This window comes from Blennius ocellaris (assembly GCF_963422515.1).
Source record: "Blennius ocellaris genome assembly, chromosome: 5".
Lineage (NCBI taxonomy): Eukaryota > Metazoa > Chordata > Actinopteri > Blenniiformes > Blenniidae > Blennius > Blennius ocellaris.
This window is the reverse complement of record NC_137654.1, coordinates 7,189,959-7,210,090: the sequence shown is the minus strand read 5'-3', so window position 1 is coordinate 7,210,090 and position 20,132 is coordinate 7,189,959. Positions and strand designations below refer to the sequence as shown.

General features: G+C 43.6%; 1 protein-coding gene across 1 annotated transcript in view; it reads left to right on the top strand.

Annotated features, from left to right (window-relative positions):
• Window positions 1-3,951: 3,951 nt before the first annotated feature.
• tns2a (tensin 2a) overlaps window positions 3,952-20,132 on the top strand; it is a 68,414-nt gene continuing 52,233 nt past the window's right edge. Inside the window, 1 exon segment of the mRNA XM_080496413.1 lies at window positions 3,952-4,253. Coding sequence (XP_080352539.1) covers window positions 4,125-4,253 — 129 coding nt within the window. The 5' untranslated portion in view covers window positions 3,952-4,124.

Sequence of the window (20,132 nt, the reverse complement as noted above, 5' to 3'; positions counted from 1 at the left end):
CGTTCATACTCGTAAAGCTCATGCTTGATGAGAACGGAGTTTCAAACCCCTGCACACGCCCTTGGCATGGATCTCCAGGGTTGTTCTGCGGCCTGGCAGGAACATCAGTGCTGTGAGCTTTTAACACACACAGGCAGTGAAGTGGTGGAGGAACGCAGGAACGACCCACAGAAACAGAACAGCAGGCCGAGAGGAAGCCAGCTGACACTTGTTTACTATGAAGAAATGTTAAGTACAAAGTGTGGCGACACGTTAGTATTTTACAACTTCCAGAAAGTTCTGCTGACAATGACGGCCGCCATCAGACAAACAGCCTGGGAAGCATCACCATCCCTGACATCACCGTGACACTGTATTTCTGTGCTCCGTTGTTCCTCCGGCTTTTGTTGCTTTGCGGTACGACCCCATCTTTTCCTCTGTTCTCCATATTTGGACTTGGGTTTATGTTACTTTTCTTAACTCTTCTTTTAGATCTTGTCGCTCCACTCCCTCCTTTGTTTCCTCCACAAATCTGTCCTCAGATTTTGGCAGAGAATCAAGTATCAAGTTCTCTACAGGCAATGAATCTCCAGCATTTGTTTTTACTAAACTTACTTTATCTTGAAATCAGAATTAAATTAGAAGTTTTCTTTGGGGTTTTTTGAAATGACTCACAAATGAAGGGTCAGAGTGCACACTCATGCTCCCCCCCCCCGAGATGCAGAACCTGCTCGGCGGCAGGCCTCAAGTTGATTAGAAGGAGTTAATTTCATGGCATGTAAAAGCAGGGGGGGGTCTCGCAGTAAACTGTGTCTGCAGCCTGAGCTCATGTCTGAGACCTCGCATGAAAAACATACGTAGGGGAAGGAGAGGCAGAAGGAACGCAAAAAGAAGAAAAAAAAAGAAGCTGGGTCAGCCAGAGGGAGGCATAATGCACACGGCAAAGACGGGGTGATAGACGGAGGGATGGATTGATGGTAGACCATAAGGGAAGGGCGGAAAGGAAGGAAGGACACCTGGTTGGCTTGTCTGGGGCAAAGTGCCTGCAACAACACGACGGCCTGAAGAGGGGAGGGAAGAAAAGAACAGTCAGACGTAGGGAGGAGAAGAAAATAAATACGAGCAAAAGAGGGACAGGCTGAGAGTTGATAGAGAGTTGGAAGAGGACGGGTGGGGGAGGTGGAGAGCTGTTGGAGGAGCTTCAAGAATTTGCCTTTTAAGGGGTACAGTCTCACTCTTCCAAGCCTCGCGAACTCTTGCGCAGCAGCCAAAACACTCAAGGGAGAAGAAATAAACAACCGCAAAGAGACCGTGAGTTAAAGAAGAAAAAAAAAAACATGAGCCCCTCTCCACAACAAAATATAAATAAATACAGAACAATGTGAAATCACTGAAACACTATATGCGGTGAGAACCAGTACAAATACTCAATATGAAATGGTTCACGGGTAAGTCGGTAAGCAGTGTCACTATTAATAGCACTAGTAAACGATTACTATCATGTAATAAATGACGTATTCAAAACAATAACTGTTTTATGAGCTTGATACTTGTTTCCTTCATCTGCAGCTGGAGCTTTCCTCGAAGCCCTAGCAGGGCTCGCGTTGGGTCGTTTCAGCAGATTTTTCAATCCCTCCTCTCACTGCCCTTGTTTAATTGATCCGTCTCTCTGAAAGCAGGTGCTTTGCCAGGTTCTGCATGAAACCTGCATCCCCATCGAGGAAGCGCCAGGGAGTTTCGCATTTTACAGATCGACTCAAACGGACCAAAAATGCCATGTGTGCACTAACATTCCCCAACTTACTGACTTCAACCAAACGATCAGTTACTAACCCAGCCCGGAGGCAGCAGAAGTTGTGGGTCTATCAAAAGCTTTTGATTTGTTTGAGACAACCTTGAGGACACTGATTCAACGATCCAGACGGGATGAGCGTCTCTCCTGCTGGAGGAGGAAAGAGTCGGGCGGAGGCGAGCATTGTTCCCGAGGTGGAAGAAGGCTGCCGTGGTCATGTGATGGTCGGGTGAGAGGGTACGGCCAGGATTTCTAATGTGAGGGGAAGCTCTTGACGGGATGTGCTGAGTGTTTTTGAAATCATCCTTCATCATAGTTTTGGTTAAAGGAGTGTGTTTTAGGGCCAGGATTTTTATTCGGCGATCGAGTAAATGTCAGGGGCGGAGGAGGGCAGTCGCTGATGGAAACGTAATGTCTGCTGGAGAGACGCGACTTGAACCATCGTCAGTGATGGTGAACACAGTTTGCATTTCAAGTATTAATGATCAAGTGGTTCTATCAAAAGCAGCACTGGGGTTGAAGAAGACGAAGACGATGATGATGTTGGGGTTTCTTGCATCAGAGGAAAAGAGGAGGTTGTCAGTACTTTTGAGAAGGACGGTTGTGCTGTATGGTTGAGTAGGATTTCAAACTGAAATAGTTCAAGCATGTTATTGGCAGAGAGGTGGTCTTTCATTTGGCGATATCTTTAGTCTCGCCTCTAAGTCTTTAGTCCGACATCGCACTGGGAGACCAGTTCAAGACAACACAGTTGTCATGGTCTTATGACAAGACAACCTGCGATAAGATTCAGATAGTGTCAAATATTTAGGGTGGTGATGACTGCTGCGAACCTGTTTATTACGTTTACATGAAGTGTGTTTTGATTGGTAAATGACAGACCATAAGAGTAAATACTAACGTAAAACTAGTAGATGCCAACAAGTACTTACTTCAAGCTCCCTTTGCTAAACTGTCATCCCAAGTTGGTTTCGCTACCGAGCCACAAACTGCGTCCATATTGTCCTCCTTCTCCTTTTTTTGGGAATTTCTCTCCAGAAACATCAATTTCACATTGCCACGGGTTAGAGTGCCATTCACTCTGTATGTCATTCATATGAAAGATATTTTTTTGAATGACAATCTAACCGTTTTTCATCACTTTACTGACTTTTCTAGAGTTTGTGCTGCGGTCGGCACATTTCTTCACACCGCTGGAAACGCGCTGGAAATCTCCTTTGTTACCAAGGAAGACGGCATCTGACATTCCTCCACGCAGCATTGTCACGTCATTTCATTATATAGGTATGAACGCCGTGGTGACAGGGACCTTGTCACCCCGTGGCAACAAATAGGCCATTGCAGTGCAAACAAAGGGCAGACTCAGTCTGACCAGTGCTCACTTCACTCTGAATCACTGGTTTTTGCGCAGCATCCCAACAGCTGCCGCCGCTGTTGGGGTTTTTTCTCGGCCGCTTTCGAGCCAGTACTGACAATGTGTCGGCCGGGGCCAAGGAGAGACTGCCTGTATCTGGGGGCAGGAAACAAGAGGGGAGCTGAGGAGGAGAGACGGGTGGGGGCGAGAACAGAGAGGTGATTGTGTATGTAAGAGTGAGGCAACCCTGGCAGGGCAGCAGAAGCAGGAGGAATGGGAGAGAGAAGGAAGGGAGAGACGTGCACTTGGGATGGGAGGGCTGGGACCGGAGGCGCAAGGGGCAACAAACGGTGAGAAAAGACAAGAGGGAAGTGAAGCAGGACAACTTCCAAGGATGGGCAGAGGAAGCAGACGTTGATATTTGAGTCAGGGTTAAACTACCTTCCTTCAGAGGGATGCGCGAGTGTGAGAAAAACAGAAAGTAGGGGGACCGATAGGTGTGCTTGGGAAAGTTGGGGTGGTTGTAAGTGTGTGGAACAAAGGAGCAGAGGACGGATAGGAGGGGAAGCTGAAAAGAAACTGGGGAGTCCACATGTGAGTGTAGCAGAGCCGAGCTGGAGGGAGAGGTGTTTGTAAAGGGTGTTTAGAAAGTAGTGTAGGAGTAGTGTATGTGCTAAGGGTGGGTGGTGAGGGTGGGAGAAGAGTGTATCCTTCCCTCTGTCCCCGTAGCAGCACTCAACGAGAGCCAGGAAAAGGGGAAGGGCCTCCGTCTCCTCCTCTCCAGCTGACAAAAACAGCTGCCCAGGAGCCCCGAGGCTGGAGTCTGTTTAGCTCAGTGGACGAAGGGAAGCCAAACCAGCAGGGAGACCGGAGGTGGAGGAGGGAGGAGGTGAAGGAGGGAGGACACGAGGGACAAGTCGAGAGGTAACAAGAGAGAGAGGACTGGAGGAAGAGGAGGAGGAGTGAAATAATCCCTCAGTTCAGGACCCTGCCACCCTTATGGGTTGTGTCGTGAGCTCGGACTGGTGTGGGGAGGAAGAGGTGCTCGCTGTGCCGGTGGTCCAGAGCTCATCTCTGAAGAGAAGGAGTCTGGAGAGGAGCGAGAGCGGCAGGATGAGGCTCACGAAGGTCAGTGTGCATGTGATCAAACTTTAAATGTCACTGAGCGTGCAGCTTTTGGCCAAAGTAGTAATGCTGCTGGAGGAAACACACATTTGACGGTCCTTCATCTCCTGGGTACACCTCTCATGAAGGTTGACGGGCAAAACCTGAATCAGACTTGTGATCATCAGCGGGTTGTCACAAGCGCCATGTTCGGCGCCATACAGCTTCACAAACATAGGTTGATTCAGAAAATCCATTCATTTGTGTTTATATTACATGCATGCTTATAAACCTGAGTGACGTCACGAAGGCCTGGAGTCTGGCCAAATGTTTAAAGGGTGAAAGGAGTGGTACACTATGGTCTGGTCACCATAACTATGGTCAGGTCACCATAACTATGGTTGGTCACCATTACACATGGGCAGTTTCTTGGTCCCGTCACCTATAAAGACTGAAACAGACGGCGTTAAAAGCCTCATTGACATATAGAGTTGGACACTTCCTCCAGAACTGCTGCCACAGTGTTGTATACTGAAACCAATTCCCCACTGGCGTCTTTGTGGTGATTGTATGACGGTGAGACGTCACAGGCCGGACATGAACTACGGTGAAACAGCAGAGGGGGTTTTGTTGGGATCTCCCAGAGATTGTTGTTCTGACACCAGTCACAATGTATTGATTCCTTAAGAGGTCAGTGGATCTTGTTATCAAACGGACTGAAGGCGACCAATCACACATTGTGAGGTCTCTCTGTCTGGCAGGTTCACACCTACAAACAGTCTGGGTATATGGTAGCCAATCGGAATTTCTGATTAATTAGACGCTTTAATTGACTCTTGTGCAGCTATGGCATTGAATTCAATTCAATTATGTAACACGAGCTGCGTTCATACGGTCACTTTCTTTGCCAATCTGATTGAATTCTTTCAAATTCTATTATGGTTTTTAATGATCCTGTTAAAATGAACACTGAATAAAGTTATGAATGTTGTGCTGATTTATTGCACTGTGGCGTTCGCTATTTCTGATATACCCACAGAATCCCGCTAGCTTTGTGTCTTCACTTTAGTTAGGTGAACTGATGTCACAGGCATGCATGCAAAGTTCCGCTTTTAGGAAGTAACCACCCCCTCTAATCCCAGTATCATTTCTAATGAGAATTCGAACATCAGTAAAGATCCAGTGCTTTTCCAGAGCATGACAACCTGTTTATTCGGATCTGGTGGGTTTAACCATGTTGTTCAGGAAGCCGTGCAGGACGAGCGGTGAATAAATGCTTCAACATCACCACGGTTTCAGTGAAGCAGAGCACTTTATATGGATGAGATGTGGGAAAAACTCAATATGGACCTTAAAAACTGTTATCTCTTGTCTCCGGCCTGCTTGGAATGGTTTTTCAGCTTCATTTGACTTTTTTAGACAAAGTGGAGAAACTAAATCTTGAGTGACATCATGCTGCAATTCTGATGCTAACTATACTTATAATAAGTAAGTTATATACTGTATGTCTGGCTTTTGGAGAAACTGACAGAAATGTGGGAATTCATTCTTTTCTAAATCTTCGCTCATCATTCACACCTATTTGGAGTCCTAAAATAAAAAGAAAACGGTTGTCTAAGTGGGTAGAAGCTGGACATTCCTCTGCTGTTTTACATCTGATTCAGATTAATGGGTCAGAGCGAAAGTGCATTTGAATCAGGTGTGTTGGAGCAAAGAGATGTTGAACACATGCAAGGCAACAGGTCGTCACGACCAAGGTTATGAAACATGGCAAAAACAATATTCTTCATGTGATGCTTTCAAATACGTGAAGCGGATGGATGGATGGATGGATGGATGGATGGATGGATGGATGGATGGATGGATGGGTGGATGGATGGATGGATGGATGGATGGGTGGATGGATGGGTGGATGGATGGATGGATGGATGGATGGATGGATGGATGGGTGGATGGATGGGTGGATGGATCCAAAAGGTTCACCAACGAATTATGCCTGAGCATAGGAAGTATTCACAGCCATGTTGTGTAAAGGCTCCAAGTGTCCCAGCATGCATTTGTATTAATCCTGATCTATTGGTGCTTGTTTCCTGTGAGTACTGCGCTCGCATGCACTCGTGGTTTCTGTCCCATGACTATTAAAAACAGAAGTTGGGCTTTGTGTAAGAATCAGAGATGTTTCATATTTAGACCGTTACTTCACACCAAATCCCTTGGTTATTAGATGAATGTGGATAAGACACAACTCTGGCAACGTAATGTTAACATTTCCATCAGCAATCTGTCTTTAAACTAAAGTTGCGACTGGGCAACTGTCTGCAATTATCTGGGGATGAGAAGACCAGTAGCTCCACTGTTTATATTTACTGATTTTGGGGGAACAGTAAGGTAAACGCTTTCATCAAGACGTCACAAAACAGAGTTTTGCACATATTCCAACAGCCTGGTTCTATAAAGTCAGATCGCTGAATAACCCTGCCTGCAATCCACATCTGTCACACAGTAAAGAGATTTTATTTGAAAAATGAAAACTGGCATCTTGTGGGCTTGAATCAAGACTCCCTGAAAAAAAGAGAAAAACCCTCTGACACGTCATAAAAATAAAATAGCAGTATCTAAGTGCTGAATGACAAAAATCAGATACATGTCTAATGGAAAAATGGTTTATTTTTAGAATTCAAACATGTTGAGATAACCAGGGGCCCTTCTGTAGTGGCTCCCTGAAGCTTTCACAAAGTTATACAGAAATAAAGATTTTCTCTTTTTTTCATTTTATTTCTGCACTGGACTCTACGACTTCTCTTTGATGGTGGAGTTTAATCTTTTCCATGAAGTCGTACTACGTAGAGTTGAAAACCAGCAATCATCCAGTTTTAAGAATATCAAGTGTAGAAAGTACTGATATTTCTGTTCCAAGGTCAAAAGTAAAAGCAAAATACTGTCCCCAAAAAATTATTATTGAAGTACCCATTAATAAAAAGATAGGCACAGATAAGCAGTACTTTGTCATTACACTTTCACACCAATTATTATTATTGTTATTATTGTTATTATTATTGTTATTATTATTGTTATTATTATTGTTGTCGTCGTCGTCGTCGTCGTCGTCATCATCATATCATATCATATATAATATTATCTAATAATTAAATTATATATGGTTTTTTTTACAGCTCTTGGTCCAATTTTGAAGCCTATTGGTCTTTGGCTAGGCCCCGCCCCCTTTAGGTTTTGGAAATGGGATAAAGTAAATCCATTGTTTATAATTTGGGATACCTCATATTGCAGTTGCATGTGTGAAGCAGTACATTTTTCGCTGAGATGGATGGGAAGTGCACGAGCTTCCTCTTTTCAATGTAAAATTGAGGACTTGTCCTGAAATGTCCTTAAATGCTCAGAACGCTGGTTCGGTCGGTGGCCCACGGCGTCCGAGGAAGACGCAGTCCCGTGTGGCTTTGACCTCCAGTGACCTGCCTGGTCGGTGGAAATCGGTGGGAAAAGCTCATGCCTTGACCGATCTTTCAAAACTTTTATGGTTTCACTCACTTAGCAGCTGTTTGGAGGACTAAACTGGTCCGTGGCATGTTCGTCTCTGAGGAGGATGTGGTTTTATTTAGTAGTGACCCAGGATGAACTGTTCATTACGTAGCAGTGAGCTCTGGCTTTGGTCATAGCAGAAGATACCCGGCACTGATGTCCTCCCAGACCTCTGTATGCCTGGTGGAGAGCCTGGGGGGGGAACGTAGCATGACTTCACTTCACTTCACTCCCCAGTGAGCTCTGAGAAACACTGGTGAGGCCTGTGTGGTGCCAGTTCTTCAAAGACTCTTGTTTCTTTTCACTGTGGCTTTGTGACATCACCTGTGAGTCTCCATTCCTTTCTTCCCTTTGTTACTGCACTGTATCTGACATTTTCAGAAAAGTATTTGGAAATAAATAGTTAAATAGCAAATATGATCCCAAGATGCATAAAATAGCGAGATCAAGAAAATCCATGAAGAAAAAGCAGTAAAATCCCTAAAAAGAAAAAAAAAAAAAAAAGGCTGCAAAAGCAAAAAATGTAATGACGTATATCTAAATTGTACCTATGACACTTTATAACTGCAACCAAATTTGTATTTGTATAACAATTATTGACATGCTTTTTTTCTTCATTTACAGAATTGTCATGTTTTGTGACTTTTTTGGTGGAAAAGTATTTTTTCTATGGAATATAGATTCTTCTCGCTTCTTGAATCTGAATCAATTCAACTCAATTTCAGTTCTATAGCACAAAATACATCATCTGAACTGTCTAAGCCCATTTCAACTTGAAGCAGCCGGGTGAGTATATTATATTGCTCATAACAATCTACTTGCTGGGACGTTTTGGGTTTGTTTGGGTTTTTTTTTTACCACGTTTGGGATTACCTGTGCAAAATTTCTGGACTTCCAACCAAATAGACAACAATCAGTTGTTTCGAGATCCCCAATATTTCCATCGGTGGGTCCGTTGATGACATGTCATCTAATAAAAGGGTTTTAAAAATCTGTGGTCAAGATCTCGCCAGCAGAGAAAAGCCGCCACCTCTGAATCTGGTTTCTGCAAAGGTTTCTTCCTGTTACAAGAGACTTTTTCCTCCTTTCCGCAGTCGCAATAAATCTGCTTACTGTTGGGTTTCTCTCTGTTAAAAGCACCAAGAAATGACGTGCCAAATACATAAAGTTGAATTGAATTGAAAACCTGATTCAATTATCATTGGGGGATTTTTGTTCTTGTAGATCAGAGTTCCGAAGTCAAACTTTTCCATCTATAGAAATGATCATCATTCTGCATTTTTGTTCCTTTAGTTTGATGTCATTTTGCTCGAATGTGTCTTTGAACTGCATGGTGGCCTTTCCTGATTTAAAAAGAAAAAAAGAGAGAAAGAAAAAAAAAAATCCCACAATTTGACCACACCATCCAGGCAAAACTGAAACAATCTGTTTGCAAATACTGTGGTACAATGTGGAGCAAAGAAGCTTCTCATGGGATTAGTTTAGGTTAGTTGGCTTTTGAAAACATCTGTTCCCGTTCTGAGACGTCTTCTCGTGTCTGAGTCGGCCAGGAATGTCTCATTGTTGGACAGAGGGGCCTCTTTCATGCCCAGCCTTTGGATTAGTCATCACAAATGATATCTTTTGTTTTGAAAATTCACCAAACGCTACCGTAAATAACCTGATCGAGCAGCCAAAACCAAAACCAAGGGGGGGGATGAACCTGCAACACAAGTCGAAGGTAAATAAGAGAAACACTGATGGAGCGCAATCAAGACGAGACACAGGAAGTGCAACACGTCAGAAACAAGGACAAAACAATACATAAACAATAACCAAGGCTAAAAAAAACCCTACAACAACAACAATTACACAACAAGAAAAACACATAAGTGGGTAAAGAAATGGAAAATAGCAAATGAGACACAATAAGAAACCAAAGTCACTTTGTCTCATATTGGGACACAAATATTGGCGCCGACAGGAAGTGTGAGGCGGACCGGACAGGTGAGCGCCAAAATAAAACAGGATGTGACAAACACTTTACGGAGACACAAGAAGGGACCTGACAGCCATCACTGATATCGTCTCCAAATCGGGTTTGGGTTACACTGTATGGATGTAAAAGAAATACATCAAAAGGAGAGCTTTTTGAGATTGGTTGATTCTTTTTGGAAAAATGCAACCACTGTATTGAAATGAATATAAATCAAGCTCCTTTTTTTTTTTCCTTTTTAATTTCTTGGAAATAGGGCTGAAGACGGTGAATAAATCTTATATTTGCGGTCTGATATTCAGCTGTTGTGCTGAGTTTTGCTCAAAAACACTGACAGGATCTCAGAAACAAGAATAACGTGTTGGATGAGATCTGCAGGCCAGATAATCAAAAAAATTGTTAAATACGCACGAGCGTGCGTGCGTGCGTGCGTGCATGCGTGTGTGCGTGCGTGTCACTGATCCCAGTGGCTCCATATCACATGCTCAGCAGCGTGGGAATGGGAATTCTTCTGGACGACGTCAGCGTGCGGTGACTGACCTCCACTGTGGGAACCAGTTAGACCCAAATGATCCACGAAGAGAAGCGGTTCCTCCCGTCCATTCAAACCTGTTTCTTCCTTCACAATGTTGTTTCTGCACGTCTTTTTTTTTTTTTTTCTTCGACTTGTCGAGGGTGAAACACATTTAATGATTAAGTGTCTTTAAATTCTGGCAAGAGCCGTACATGTGCATTCCTACTGCAGCTCCAGTGCAAAACCACTTACTGGAACTACTTGGCAACAAAGAAAAGATGTTCCACATGTGGCGTACATGCAGTGTGGTTATATAATAGACAATCATTTGTTGACTTTAGGTCAGTAACATGGTTAAAGAGATGTTTAATTGCAATATATTGGAATATCACATGCAGTGGACACGTTGCATGGCTGTGGATTCTGTGTGAGTTCTGCCTTGTTTTTCTTTCATGAATGAGCCTCAGTACAATGTCGTCAGGCTTGTTTAATTGGTCAGTGACTTCTAAAGTCTTCAAGATGTGCTCTGAAGCTCCCCACTTGCCATTTCCTCCACTTGTTGTTGGTTAAAGTTCTGTCTGTTGGTGGGATTACATGTGTCCTCCAGTGCTTCACTGCAATGTGTTGGAAAATGACGGATTATAAAGGAAGGTCTACAGACTTTCCTTAAAAGGCTTGAATGGTCTTTTTTTTTTTTTTTTTTTTTTTTAGTTTTCTCTCTGTGGCCAAACCTTTGTAATCATCAGAGTTGATGTCTTCAGATCTTTAAGTGGATTGTTCCCATCAAGTCGAATCACCTCCATAGACCACCACCAAAGTAAAATGTTAATTATTCCCACTACACTTGTTTATTATGACCACATGCTTTTTAGCTGTTCGGGATAATGAAGCAAACAACAGCATGCTGAGTTGTTTCACATGGCGTGGCACCTGGTAAACGATCTTCCACAGTTTTGGCTGAAGACAGGCCCGCGTGGTAAACGAGCATGTCGAAGCTTTTACTGGTACGGATCGAGCAATTCCATGTGTATAATAATCCTGGGATCACAAGATGACTCTTGCAGCTCATACTCATGATCACAGCAACAGACTTCTGAGCTGAGCTGGTTCTGAAACACCTGGTTTGGTCGTATTACTGAGGGATAAATACTGTGTTACACCACTTCAAGCCTCAGTGTGGAACTTCTGACTGTCACTGCTGGGAGAGAGAAGAGGACGGACCGTTGCTGATGCTACGGAGTGTTGGCATGAAGCAGAGCTGCACTGACGGCTGGGAAACTGTAAAGACGATGGTCTCGGAATCCACTTGTTTGACCACTTCTTTCCTCCCTCTCTTCTCCCGTAAGGAAAATTTACAATCAGAACTTGATGTATTTGCTTGGATCGCATTTGAAAGATCCAGAAGGGCTGCATGATTTAAGTGTGTTGGCCTGCACATTGCGTTCTCCAGTAGCAGCTTTAAGAGGTGGTCTTTGGTTCGGCCCCAGACGAACCCTGCTGCAAGCGCCAGTGTCATCCCAAGGTAATCTCATCACAAGGTAAAATGCGAGCATTTCCACTTGATGATGAAAGAGAATTAAACTGCACGACCTTCGTTGGGAAACTCCATCACTAAAACTAAACTCCCTTATTCTTATTTGGATTTTCCTTTCCCTAATTAGTGGCAGATTCAACGTGGCGTGTTATCAGGCTCATACGTTGTCAGGGTACAGACGAGCAGCGGAGAGAACATAACTACCATACGTCACCCCGACAGTATAAACACTGTGAAAGACAGAGAGATTCACCAGCTGGTGATCAATCGTGTGAACTCGTCGGCTTGAACACATCAAAACGACCCTCTGCTTTTCACTTAAACGCTTTCTTTTTTTTTTTACTTTACGTAACTTTAGCCTAAAATAAATTCTTATTTGTTTTTTGTTTTTTTATTTTTTTATTTAAGGTAGTGCAGATAAACAATACAAAACAGTAAACAATTCCAAAGACGTGTGAAAATGAACAATACATTCTATATACAAAAGTAATACAAACAAGTGCTACCTCAAATACTATTTACATAACGTGTGCGTGCGTGTGCGTGCGTGTGTGTGTGTGTGTGTGTGTGTGTGTGTGTGTGTGTGTGTGTGTGTGTGTGTGTGTGTGTGTGTGCGTGTGTGTGTGTGTGCGTGCGTGCTTGTATATGAAATACTAAGTGTGACTTGGTTCCGTTTATGGAGAAAACAGAGGAGAAAGGAAATTGTTTGTATAGTAACATAGAAAGGAGCAAAAGAAAAAAAAGTGAAATTATCCATTTTGTAGAAATTGAATGAGTTTCTTTAACTTCTTATTTGTAATTCAGTTCATTTTTAGATTCTTGTCATCCGACTGTTTTTTCAGCAGAGATCAAATGACAGTCAATTGTTGGACTTTCCATTTTTTTATTTGTTGGGTTGGTTGTTTTTTTTTTTATTTGAGAGTTGTTGACCGTTGAAATATATCCAGACCTGGCGTTGTGACAAGCGGTTTCATGTGTATTTGTCTTACTCCTCTGTAATTTCTCAACAAAGTTTAGATTGGCCATGACCGACACAGAGGCCTTGAGCCACAGGCATTTGGTACAAACACACACCCAGGCACAGGAAGGAGCAGTGACCGGTCAGGGTTAAATATAGGACCCCCGTCACCACGCCGCCCGAGAATGGACGAGAAACACGGCGGTAATCAAGGACACGTCTCGCCACTCTCACATGTTTAAATAAAGGTGTGTGGCGTCCGGGCGCGGCGGGCGGCTTGTCGTCCACCAGATTCCTGTGGCTACAAAACAATGATGTGTCCCAAAACACCCGCTGCAGGACTTGAGGAATGCCTCTCGTTGTGTGAACACATGGACGCTGATCGGGGAGGAAAAGAGGGGAAACACATCAACCATTTCCGCTCTCTGCAAAGTCCCCCAACAAATCCCAACACCGCCCTCCAGAGAAACACCTCCCATGTTCGCCCAGTGTGTTCTTTTACATCCACGCTGGAGGAAGGAGGATTCCATCGCAGTCCAGGGTGCAGTAAAGCCCAGTGGTGTGTCTCCCCTCCTCATTGTGTCTCACCAGCTCTTCCCACCATTCTCAACAGCTGGACCTTATCAGCCTCTTGGCTTTTAGCGCCGTCTTGCGCAATCCGTCGTCGAGCTCCACGACCCCCCCCCCACCCTGTTTCTCCAGCCTCCTCCCCCTCATTTCCTCTTGGCCCGGGTTCCTACTCTGTCCACCTCTTTTTCATTCACCTCTGAGCGGGATCCAAGTTTTGGGGGGCTCGTTGATCAAGGATGCTAAAAATAAAATGAAAATAAATAAAAACACCCTACCGATCGAGATGTTGGATCGTGACAGAAAGCACCTTGCACTACGGTGGCCAGAGAAGGTTCACGTGTTTCTGAAAACACGACCGTCTCTCCTCGTCTCCATCCCTCTCCCCAACGTGACCCTCCCCCAGCCCCTCTACTCACACACTCATTCCAGTCCCAAAGCGCTGGCTTCCTGCCTCTCGCTTCATGTTGTTAATAGTATTCTCAGTAGTACTCCTGCTTTCTAATCCATCACTACTCCTCTTTCCCGCCACCTCCCTCCTCCTGCTTCAATCCAGAACCAGGACACCAACAAACAAATAAACTGGAGACACACCTCCGGCTCTATCAGCCTTCATTGTTTTGTTTTGGGGTTGTTTTTTTTTTGGGGGGGGGGGGTTCTATGTTTCATTTTTTTTTTTTTTTTTTTTTTTTTTTGCATGAGCCGGAAATTCCTGGGATATGTTGCAAAGGGAATGGACCACATTGCTGCATTGCTGCACGTGCAGTTTGGTGGGTGGGGGTAGGGTTTGGTGGGTGGAGGTAGAATGTGGTGGGTGGGGTAGGGTTTGGTGGGTGGGGGTAGAGTGTGGTGGGTGGGGATAGAGTGTGTGGTGGGTGGGGGTAGGGTTTGGTGGGTGGGGGTAGAGTGTGGTGGGTGGGGGTAGGGTTTGGTGGGTGGGGGTAGAGTTTGGTGGGTGGGGGTAGCTGCATATGTCATGATTCAAAGTCACGTTCTGCAGTGACTGTTGGAGTTTCGGCTCCCTGCGACCTGCACGTCAGCTTTGTACGTATGGGAGTGAAACTGCAGGCTGCATGTTATGAAGGCAGACTCAGACCAGAGGAATGAGCACATATGCATACGGGTAATGAGAACCTCCTGCATGCAAGGTTTTTCATGGTTCATTCCTTTGGTCTGTCTTGTCTATTACTAATCCGACTGCTGACGCAGGGACTTTATGAAGCTCTGCGCATGCAACATGCATGCAAAAAAGACGTAACTAAAAACCTGTTGTGTGCAGACCTAACTGAGGTGGAAAGCGTCCACACCTCCGTTGCATTTCCTTCATTTCACCACAAGATGCTGCTGCTAACTAACCAGTTACTGCAGCTGTTAATCAACACACATCTGGACAGAGGAGTCCTGGTCCCATGACAACACAGAGGTTTGTCATTTCTACGCTAATTGAGGTTTTCTTGAACAATAATGAGCCAAATAAAATTATGCTACAATATGATGACATGCGTAATCAATAAGTATAGGGGTCATGGCCAAATACACAGGATTTAGAAAAATTAAAAAAGTTTTCTCTTACGCTCAAAGACATCAAATAACTATAGAATAACTCAAAAGCAGCTCATACAAAACTAGCACAAAAGTGTGCAAAAAAACCCAAAGGAACTGGAAATATGTATAAACACACTGTAAATAACAAACAAAATTCTACCACAGAGATGAGAAATAAGCACAAACAGATCAAAAATAGAACCAAACCTATCAGAATAATAACAAATGGACCACAAATTCTTCATAGAAACTATTTAAAAAGAGAGAAACTTTCAACTGAGCCACTAACACGTCACAAACGTCTCCAAATAAACAGAAGATGCAACCAAAAAAACTCAAAATGATCATACTCGCATACACACACACATGCAGTATCAATGAATCGGACTTAAATGAACCACTAGGGAAACAAACAGACGAAAAATAGATTAAAAAGAAAGATAAAAAACTGCCCACACAAAAACACAAACCGACTGAGATTCAAAACATCAACAAAAAGCTGCAAATCTGCCAGAAAGGTATGCGACCAGACCACAGACAGCCAGAGGATAATCACTGGAAATGACAACACGCAGGAACGGACTGACCACAGAAAGGAGCAAGATGAACGCATAGAAATAACAAAACAACCACAGAGCGCAAACAAACCTCTGGATTCTTCATTCAAAACATTTTGTGTTTTTAAAGGGCTTTCAGGGGTCGAGTCCCGGGGGTCCTGCTGCCTCACACAACAGCCATACAATAATTTTAAAAAAGAAAAAAGAAAAAAGACTTTAAACATTCCCATTTCGCAGCTCTTATTGCTGTTTTTCTGAATGTGTTTTGATCATATATATATATATATATATATATATAAAATCAATGTCGCCCATCTACTCATTCATGTTTTTCTTACCAATCAAATGAGATGTTTTATTTCAACAGTTCACCAGGCTATAATAAAATGAAAAAAATGCAAGGAATAAGGAAATTATGAAGTATTACAAAAGGGAAAAGAAAACACAAACTATACACAAAAACATAAATATTTAAAACTATAGTATATAAGGAGCACAATCAGGTAAAATTGACGTCCGTGGATTGCACACAGTGCAGAATGTTGATGTCAAATTAACCTAGAAGAATAAAAACATCAAAAAAGGTACAGGACATTTATAAACTACATTATATTGCCTGGTGGGTTTAATCCCTTCAATTACGGCACAAATTCCAAAGAGAAAAGGCCAATCATAATTTCAGCCAATCAGAAGTGAGGGGTCTTAACTCTCCTTCTGGAAAGTGGCCAATCAGGGGCTTCGGTTGCAGCAACATTAAGCCGCACATGCTTTTTCAGCCGAGTTAGCCCCGCCCCCGGGCCCTTGGCACCACCCCCCCTCCTCCACGGGCCCTCAGCCCCTCACACAGGGCGGACCGGAGGAAAGAAAATAAGCCGTCTCACTGTCCCGGGACGACTCGTGTTATTGATGGCTTTCCTCAGGATGGAGGGCAGCTGCTGAACCCGGAGACATGATTAGCGGGAAAACGAGCAAGGTAAGAGCAGAAAGCAGGTTTAAATGGCTTAGCGCGTGTGCGTGCGTGTGTGTCTGTGCGTTTCTGAGGGTGCGCGCGCTCTGGATGGACTCGGGATGCTGCGTTCAAACTCTGGGAAGCTGCGCACTTCATGTGTTGGGACGAAGTTTGCTTGTTCGAGCCGTTTCTCTTAAATAAGCGCCGGTTTGCCGGAGAAAGTGACTGAACGAAGTGGGGGGAACTCTTCTCGGAGTCACTTTAAGTCTGTTCTTGAAGTTTTGTGATGGTGTGTGGCGCACCGTGTCGCACTTCATCACGGTGACAGGAAAGCTTTGACCACAGTCATATGATGCGTTCAGGCTCCCTCAACACTTTAACTCCAAATGACTACAGGAAAGAAAGGAGAGTCTATTTAACGATTTTTACATTTTTCCTCGTGGCCCTGCCAGCTGGATCAGCACCGAGGGGCCAAGGACAACATCTTAGAGAGGCTGTTTGGATCAGGCCACTTTCCTTCACCTTGTTTCCCTGAACATTATTATTATGTAATGTGAGGAATAAAACAAGTTGGTTACTTTAAGTACCTCAGGGTGGATGGAAATAAAGATTCACATCCTACAATGAATATATACACACACAATTCAAACGTTTAAACAATTACATTTTGTTGAAAGCACTTCCATCAATGTAATAATATGTACTGATGGTCATTCACATTTCAATATTTCTTTATTTGTAGTCTTTTTTAGTCATCTCTTCTTTTACTGTTTTCTACTGATCTGCTGATGAAAACATAAAATGCATCACTTTTTGAGGAATCGCAAAATGAATTAATCCCCAATTTGAAGCCTTGACTGTACTGACTGAAACTCTAAATACAACTAAAACTAATAAATAAAGATAGATACATAAATGAGGGTTTCCTTGCTATTATATTTGTATAATAACCAGCCTTTTGGCAGTAAATAGAAAGGAATCATTGAGTTGGCAGCATGAGACCGGCGAAATGGCTTTTGTGACTGTTATAGTTTAATGGGGAGAAGATCATTGGGTGGAGTGTGCCGGGAGAAGAAAAACCTCTGATTCACAAATCTGTTTTCAGTTAGCAGACTTTTTCCCCTTGTCATGTGATCATGTGAACATTTTCTGACATGAAACCATGTGAGAAGCTGGGCCAAGACTCTACACCCAGACTTGGATTGGTCATCTCTGCTTGCAATATATCAGACAGCAAGAAAAAAAAAGTTCCATTAACCAATGTAGGACTGTGTATTAGATTGGAGCAGTGTAATATGTGTTACAGTATCTGTTTATTACGGTTAACAGCAACATTTGCATAGTTTTTGCTAAAAATAGTCACTAATTACTCTATCTAGCCATAACATACATCTCGCCATAACGTTTCCATGAACTTCCTGAAGTCTGTTCCGTTCGTCTCCATTAGGACGAAGCGGGACTGGTGACGAGACGCTCAGTTGTCAGGATCACAATGTCTCTGGGTAAACGATATCAACCAAGTTTGAGCGTGCTGTTAAACCCCAGTGGAAGATTTCTCTCAAACTTCCCATCGTGTTGTTTCCAAACTGCACTTTACTCGAGCACTACGATTATCTTTAGACCCACCTGGTGGTGACTGGCTGAATGAACTGGCAACCAAATGGCTGATTCATATAAACGTGTCACTATAAATCCATTATTTAAACAAAAAACAAAACAAAACCTTGATGATGTTTTGGGGATTCAGCAAACATGACCTTGTGACATTGAAGCATACACCTTTCTTCTTAAGCTCATCGTTCAGATTTTAATCTGAAATGTATCCAAAGTGTCAAAATTATGTGTAAAAGAGTTGATAATCTGCTGACTAAAAATGTGGTCCTTGTTGTTGTTGATCGTCACATAATTTTCTGCTGCGTTTCTATTGGTTGTTTGGCAGCTGAAGCTCACAGGTTGTGATTATTTCTGACAGTCAGAAAATGATGTCTGGAAATCTGTTTAGAATTTCAAGACTTGAACCCGGCTCACTGTGTGACATAACACCAACGAAGAGTTAGCCTCACATTTCTTTGTCTTCTGTCTGTTACAACAAACAAAAGAGGTTTTGTTGGTGAACCTTTCATATAAACCAACCAAGGCTTTTTCTTTTCAGCTTTTGGGGAAATAGTGGTTGACATCACATCGGTCCTGAGAACACAAAGTCTTATCTGGGAAGTCGGCATTGAACTAGGCCTAGGACTAGGCCCAGGACTAGGTCATAGGTCTAAACCAAAAAACGAATGCACGCAGCTCTTTTTTTAATCAATCATTCCTCATTTATTTTGGTACAAAAGCCCTGAGCGTTGTAAAATCAGTTTGCACGGTTGTTCGAACCTTGTTTGTTGGGTAGCGATGACACACCAGTGCCGATTGTGTACACATGTTGCCTCATGTGTGGACGGATTTTCCTGAGAAAGATCTAAACAGCAATTCTACAAACAAAACAAGTCTGCCACACGCCACACAGACATCTGGTACGGGTCCCGGTCGGTCCGTCATTGCTGCAGCTGTGTGTACGTACGCGGGCAGACTCAGTTGCGTGGTTCACACTCTACCAACCAATCACCACAGGCTTGACACCAGCATCCCTTGGCTTGTCTGCATTCCCATCCTGCTTTGCAACATGGGACGGGGGAAAAAACAACGTACAAAATTAACAACAAGATAACATTGTCCAACCTCTCTCCAGCTTTTCCTTTACTGATAGCGGCATGGTCGGGTCATTTTTATCCTATGGGAATGGTGTTCAGTACAAAAATACCGACGCTGTTTCTTGTTGGGATGAAAACCAAAAAAAAAAAATTCCCTCCAGGAAATTGAAATAAGCATTTATACGAGGCAGACATTTCCCCAACAAGGTAACCAAAACAGAGAGTTGAAACATGACTTTTATGTTCCATCGTCCAAAGGCGCCAGCCATGGCGGGTTTGCGAGTACAAAGGTACACAATTATTTGCAAAATGTCGTCCAGGAAAACTTGCCGGTGACGAGCATCAGATGCTACGTGCTTCGCGGTACAATGCGGCGGTTGTCCTCGGCGTACAGTAGGTATTCTATATTTGCGATAATTGGGTGTTACTGAGAAGTTTCATTACCCAGAAATGGCACGCGGCGGTTGTGTTTACTGGAGTAGTGCTGAAACAGAGGCTGGCTCACATGCCCGTGTGCCAGATGCAGTTACAACCAGGTGCAAATCCACAGTAGCTGCTATTCACTCCCAGCTGGGAAAACCTGAAGCCTCGAGACGGGGCGCACGCGAACGCATCCCAAGCAGCAAGCCGAGGGGACGACTGGATCCTGTTCTGGTTCTGACGACTGCAACCACCGAGTCGTGACGCCTCGCTGACGTCACGCACCGACCACGGCCACGTCACTGGGCGAGGGAAGAGTTTTGCGGCGAGACCCAGGAGGTCCTTTTTGCCCGTGACTATAAGCCAGGGGTGTCAAACTGGTTTTAGTTCAGAGGCCACATACAGCCTCGTTTCAAATTGACTGGGCCGGATTGAAGTGCACCAATAACCTTTACATTTTAACTTGAAACTTTTTCTTTGCTCTGTTGAAGTGTATACATGTAGAAAACGTCTGTTTCTTTACAAACCCAAACAATGACGATGGAAAATGACTGCAGTTTCAACATAAAGCCAATTGTATTGAAGCTTTCTGGTGAAAACTGCACTGAAATTTATTTAAAAATTTTTTTAATGGTTTTGGTGGCTTATTTGATAGCA